This window comes from Elephantulus edwardii, unplaced genomic scaffold (assembly GCF_000299155.1).
Source record: "Elephantulus edwardii isolate Elephantulus edwardi_28Jun2011 unplaced genomic scaffold, EleEdw1.0 scaffold00037, whole genome shotgun sequence".
In the NCBI taxonomy this organism is placed as follows: Eukaryota; Metazoa; Chordata; class Mammalia; order Macroscelidea; family Macroscelididae; genus Elephantulus; species Elephantulus edwardii.
This window is the reverse complement of record NW_006399787.1, coordinates 9,224,008-9,230,838: the sequence shown is the minus strand read 5'-3', so window position 1 is coordinate 9,230,838 and position 6,831 is coordinate 9,224,008. Positions and strand designations below refer to the sequence as shown.

At 42.1% G+C, this 6,831-nt stretch overlaps 1 protein-coding gene across 1 annotated transcript in view; it reads left to right on the top strand.

The window, feature by feature from the left end:
- Nucleotides 1-6,298, top strand: part of TTLL5 (tubulin tyrosine ligase-like family, member 5) — a 344,374-nt gene extending 338,076 nt beyond the window's left edge. The window contains exon 31 of the mRNA XM_006884777.1: nt 6,211-6,298. Within this exon, the coding sequence (XP_006884839.1) occupies nt 6,211-6,298 (88 nt within the window). The remainder of the gene's footprint in view (nt 1-6,210) is intronic.
- The last annotated feature ends 533 nt before the right edge of the window (nt 6,299-6,831 follow it).

Here is a 6,831-nt window from a genome sequence, read left to right as displayed (position 1 = left end):
GTCATTTATGGTCTCTTTAGGGTATATTCCCAGTAGTGGAATTGCTGGGTCAAATGGTATCTTTATTTGCAACTTTTTGAGAAAGCGCCACAATGCTTTACTGATTTTTAATCGTGCAGGATTTCCTTGCTCTGTTCAAATGTCTGCCTCCTGGTCCAAGTATGCATCATGATGCATAATGTCTTAATTGTCCATTCTTTTCAGAGTGACCTTCCTTTCACATATCCCAGTGCAGTGTTCATTATCTATTTTTTTTTCTGTTTTTCCCACAACTGCCCCCCATATTCCTCCTGTTTTTGTAAGGGTGGTCTTGTGCAGTATTTGTCCTTTAGTGACTATGATATTTCTCTCCTCCATGTTGTGTTGTTTCACAATTCTTTATTGTTTTTCAGGGCTGTTTCATACTCCATTGTGTGTAAGTATCGCAGTTTCTCTATCCGTTCGTTCGTTTATTGATGAGTCCCCAGGCCATTTCCATCTTTTTTGCTTTTGTTAATTAGTGCTACAACAATATGAATGTGCATTAAAAAGAAAATACTATCCTAAGAAGCAGTAGCAGCATGTGAATGAGTGTGTCTGTAGCCACTGTGTTGCTGGAATAGATGTTCTCATAGGACATGTGTCTACCAGGGGTATAAGAGTCACCTGGACACTCGACATGCTCCCTGGCTCTCCACATGCGCTTCTCGGCACCAGGAATCACTTGAGCACCTGACACACACTATAAAGATCTCACATTCCTAAGCCTTATCCTAGATAGACCTATTGAATTAGAATCTACAAGAGAACCTGAAAGAAGGTATGTTTAACTAGTGGCCCCAACTGATTCTTGTCAAGGACATTTGGCAGCCACTAAGTGGGCTGTTGTTGTGCCGTCAAGTCTCACAGAACTCGTGGTGACCCCATGAACGACAGGTCTAAACCTGGCCCTGTCATGCACCGTATCGCCATAGTCTTTGATAAGCTCCAGCCCACTGTTACAGCCACTGCTTGCCCGTTGTTGTTCAGTGCCATTGAGTAGAGTACGAACCGTAACGACCCTATGAACAGCAGATCTGAACCCTGTCCTATCCTGTGCCGTCCTCATCATCTCTCCCATTGTTAGAGTCACTGTTTCAGTTCCTATCAATAAGGATCTTCCCCTCGTCCGCTAACCCTTCACCTTTCCAAGCATGCTGTCCCTTTCAAAGAATAAACCTCCTAGCAACATTCCCAGTGTATGTGAGGTGAAGTTTCACCATTTTTGCCTCCAAGGAGCATTCTGACTGCATTTCTCCAAGACATATATTTTCGGGGTTTTCCCTGATTTCTGAGGCATCAATTCGTCTGTCATCTTTATTCATTGTCCAGCTTTCAGATGCTTAGCTAGTGATTGAAAAGACCATGACCTGAGTCACACACACCTGAGTTCTCAGTACTTTGGAAAGGTCCCTAGCAGCAGACTTTCCCAGTGCAGTACAACTGTCTATGGCCATACCACCCTGAATGTGCCCAGTCTCATCCAGGGCATTACATCTCCTGATCTGCTTACTGCTGGTACCAGCTGTGTTGATTGTGGATCTGAGTAGGATGAAATCATTGACAATTTCAATCTTTTCTCCATCTATCATGATGGTGCCTCTCTGCCCAGTGGTGAGAATGTGTGTCTTCTTGATGTTGTCATGTAATCCATATTGAAGACTCAGTAGTCCCTATCTTCTGTAGGAAGCACTTCAAGTCCTCCTCACGTTGAGCAAGCAAGGTTGTATTGTCTGCATAACATTGTTGTTGTTGTTATTGTTGTATGCCATTAAGTCGCTTGTTACCCTAAGTACAACAGCCATGAACCCTGCTCTATCTTGAGGCAACTTCATTGCCTCAGATACACTTACCCCTATTACCTTAGTCACTGAGTCAATCCATTTCATCCTGGGTCTTCCTCTTTTGGGTTGTCCCTCCACCCTTCCAAGCATGATGTCCCTTTCCAAGGAGTGATCCCTCCTTGCAGAATGCCCAAAATAAATAAGACAATGCTTCAAAATCCTTGCCTCCAAAGAGCAGTCTGGTTTCACTCTCTATAGGATGAACCTGTTAGTTCTCTTGGCAGTCCATGATATATTCAATACTCTTCTCTAGCACCACAACTCAAAGGCATCGATGATTCTTCTGTCATCCTTAGCATGTCCCAGCTCTCTGATGCATAGCAAGTAGTTGTGAAGACCATGTCTTGGATCAAGTGTACCTAAGTCTCTGGACTGATACCATTGAGCTTCAGTGTTCTGGAGAGGTCTTGACAGCAGATTTTCCAGCAGCCAGGAAATCAGAAGACAAATTATATAACACTAGGCCCCCTTTAAAGGCATTCCTAGGAACTAGTTGCACAGTACATTACATGCTGGGCTGCTAACTGAAAGTTTGGCAGTTCAGATCCACCAGTGACTATGCAGGAGAAAAATGAGCATTTTCTTTCTGTAAAAATGTAAAGCCACAGAAATCCAATGGAAGGTGTCCATAATCAGAACCAAGCAGATAGAACATCTCAGAGATCCTCTGCCTCAGAATTGTTCCATTGTCTATTTCTTCTCCAGTAAAATCTCTTTCTCACTGTGTACTCCTTCCTGCTGTCTACCTCTCATAGCTTCGGTTATTGTTGTTAGGAGCCATTGAGACTACACTTAGATACATTCTTTCCCCCAGAAAGGCCATCCTTCGCCACCACCGTCACCACTTAAATAAATTTCCCCTGTTTCATTCTCATAACACTTCATAGCATTTATCACATATATTTTATCTTGTGCATTTAAATTTTTCACTCCCAACTAGAACTAAGCACAGAGAAAGCATACAAGTTTTTTGACTAATTGAATGAATGAATGAATGATAGAAAAACAGAATTGTTGAGAGATGATGACATTTACATTGAATACTACTCAACAAGAAGAAAACATGATATATGAAAATGTTACTCTCCTAAGTAAAATTCTTCCATGTTAACTGAAATGGTGGTGAGGCGGTGGTAGAATTTTTGCCTTCATATCAGATCCAGGTTTGATTGCTAGCCAGTTCATGTGTGGCCACCACCTGTCACTTGGAGGAACCTTGCTTATTACTGAGATGCCAAATGAGAACTTCTAGGCTTCATAGTCAATGTCAGTGGATCTTGGTGAGAGCAGGGAGTACCAGAGGAATTTCTGTCAGTGTTTCCTTGACTGCAAAAGTATTTAACTGCTTGGATCACAATAAATTGTAGCTAACATTGAGAAGAATAGGAATCCCAGAATACTTGATTAGGCTCCTGCGTAGCCTCTTCCTGGACCAAGAAGCATTTGCCAGAACAGAGCATGGAACATAGCATGGTTCAAAATCAGGAAAGGAGTGTGTCAGAGGTGTGTCCTGTCTCCATACCTTTTCAACCTGTATGATGAACAGTTCATTCAGGAGGCTGGACTTTATGAGGAGAAATGTGGCATTAAGACTGGAGTAAGAGTCATTTACAATATGCATTATGAGTTAAAACTGAGGAGGACTTGAAACATTTGCTGCAGAAGGTCAAGGACTGTAGTCTTCAAAATGGATTGAAGCTGAGCATCAAGAAGACAAAGGTTCTCACCACTGGACCAATTGGCAGCGCCGTGATAGACGGGGAAGAGATTGAGATTTGAGATTGTTGACAGTTTTAGCTTGCTCAGCTCCACAATCAACACTCTTGGCACCAGTAGTCAGGAACTCAAAAGATGAATTGTATTAGGAAAATCAGAGGTCAGAGACCTCTGCAGAGTGCTTAGGAGCAATGATGTCAGTCTAGAGACTGACTGACTGACTATGTGGAGTACAACTGATCCACGGCATGGTCTTTGCAATTACTTGCTAACACATCCAAGAGCTGTATAGTGAATAAGGATGAAAGAAGAAGCAGTGAAGCCTTTGAGTTGTGGTGTTGGAGAAGAGTATTGAACATACACCATGGACTGCCAAGATAATAAACAGGTTTGTCCTGGAAAGAGTTAAACCAGTTTGTTCCTTATAGGAAAAGATTTTGAAGCTCTGTTTGACATACTTGGAGCATGTTGCCAAGAAGTACCAGTCCTTGGAGAAGAATATCATACTTAGAATGATCGAGGGGCAGTGCAAGAGACGAAGACCTAGGAGAAGAAGATGGATTGCCACAGTAGTGGGGGTAATAAGGGTAGATGTGTCAGTAACAGTGAGATTGGCTCAGTTTAGAGCAGGATTCAGAGCTGTTATACATTAGGTTGCTTTGAGTCCCACGTGACTCGCCAGCACATAACAACAACCACAGGCCAAGGTTGATTAGAAAGAAAGGCCTGTCAAAACAACTACGAGATATCATCTCCAATAACAACAACAAAATTCAATAGAGCAGCAAACAACAAATGCTGGCAAGGTTGTGGAGAAACGGGAACCCTTATTCATGGTTCGTGGGAGTGTAAATGGTGCAGTCACTTTGAAATGCTGTATGGTGCTTTCTCAAAAGGTTGCAAATAGAAATACCATTTGAGCCAGAAATGCCACTTTTGGGAATTTACCCTAAAGAAACCATAAACGCCACCCAAGCAGTTATATGCACACCCATGTTTATTGCAGCTTTGTTCACAATAGCAAAGAGCTGGAAACAACCCAAGTACCCCTCAACAAACGAATGGATAGAGAAGCTCTGGTATATTCACACAATGGAATACTATGCAGCACCGAAAAACAACTCATGAAATACTATGCCAAGTGGATGACCCTAGAGGACATTATGCTGAGTGAAATATCTCAGTCACAAAAGGGCAGATATTGCATAGGGCCACTGTTGTAAAATAGGACTGACATTGGGGTTGAGGGAAGACAGAGAAGAAGGGGAGGAATGATATATACTGCATTGAAACAGGTGAAGGAGAGAACTGTTTAAAAGGGATATATGATTAGGTATTATTGTCATGACAGGAGTCCAGAATGAAGGCTACACAGTGCAGTGAACTTGGGGAGAGGGATTGCCTAACAGTGAAAGAGGTTTTTCTTTTACTCAACAAGAAGAAAAGTGAATTAGGGTAAAGGGGATGGGCAGGGAGAAAAGTGTAACTATGAATGACTGGAAACCCTAAGTCTCTGTAAACTTTCATTAAAATTAATTAAAAAAAAAAAAACAAAAGAAAGAAAGGTCTGGTGACCTTCTAAAAACCAGCCATTGAAAACCCTGTGGACCACTCTGGTTCCTTCTGCAACCAATCATGGGGCTCTCGCAGAGCCAGACTGCACTTCATCCCATCGTGTATAGAGTTACCGTGGAGTCAGATCCTGACTCCGTGTCAACTAGTAACAACTTAGGGAGAATAACAAGTCCTATTATTTTTAAAATATTTAGTAAGTACTTGATGTGCACAAAATGCAGTGTTAGGAACTAGAGATGAAACTGTGAATAAAACTGATCATAATCCGTCTTCATGGAGCTTCCATATCAAGAGTGATGGATATTAAGCAGCCAGTTAACACAATTTAATAATTATAATTCTGGCAAGTGTCATGAAAGAGAATTAGTGTTCTAAGAACCTGTGACAAGGACCCTGACATGGTTTGTTAAGGCATCAGGCTGGTCTGAGGAACCTCCGGTCCAAGAATCAAAAACACATGTCCTGACTCCTGTCAGTGTCGGCGTTGTAGGTGATCCCCCTCCAGTAGTGGGTCTCGATTTTGAACCACTGACATTTTTTTAATGCATCAATATTTTCTGTTGGGGCTGACCTGCATATTATAAAAGGTTGTTTAACCCATCCCTGGTCTCTGTCTATTAAGTCATAACCCACAGTTGCACCAGACTGATTCATCGTTCCTCTCTCCCTCACTGAGAATCACTGCTGTACGTGAGCCTTAAATGTTTTTAAATAAAAAAAAAAAGTAAATACACTTTTGAGGTCAATAGTAGGAACTTGATTTATTCAGCAAGCATTTATATAGTCTGTCATATGCCAGGCACAGTTCTCGCTCCTGTGGACAGTGCAGTGATCAAAGGCCAGGCTTTCATGAAGCGAAATGTACAACAAAAACATGAAATACTTCACAATAACATTGGTCTAAAAAAAGTCCTCTCTCGTAAGGTAACATTTATTTACTCTTGAAGCAAGGGAATGAGCCACATGAGAGAAGACCAAAGATACAGTGTGAAGTCCTTGGAGGGCATGAACTTGACCTTGCCATCTGCAGCCCTAACCACATTCCTTTTTGTTTTAGAGGCTCCTCCGCAGAAGGGCAGCTGAATGGACTCCAGAGCAGCCTTAACTTGGCAGCCTTTGTGCCCATCACCAGCTCCACAGGTTAGTCGGACCGCGGAGAGGACACTGGGCCTGAGCTGACACATTCTCTCTTCTGCCTCAGAAGACAGCTCCGGTTCAAAGAGCAAAATCTCCACACTTTGAAATATTAGCAACTGGGCATTTTTTTCCTTCCTTTCTTCTGTAAAATTATATTGGCAGATTAGGATAGACTCATTTTCTGAAACTAATTTGAGATGAAATTTCCTAATCTAATAGAATGCTACCAGATTTGCGTCATTTAATAAAATTACCCTTCATTTGACTGATGTCGCACTGTTTATGTATTACTTCCACATGTAGTGTTTCTCACTTAATACACCCTGTGGCCCTTTGAGGTAGATCTTTCTGTTCGTCAGATGAGAAGACTGAAGCATAGGAGGTTGAGGGGCTTGTGCGAAGTGATCCTGGACACAGAGTGTGAGCTTGAGTCACTGGCGTAAGCCCTTTTGTGCTGATGTCATGGTTCATTCCAGGTAGCCAGAGGGGGGAAAGCACCTCTCACATCACTTACTTAATTTTCAGGGATGGCTTACTAGAA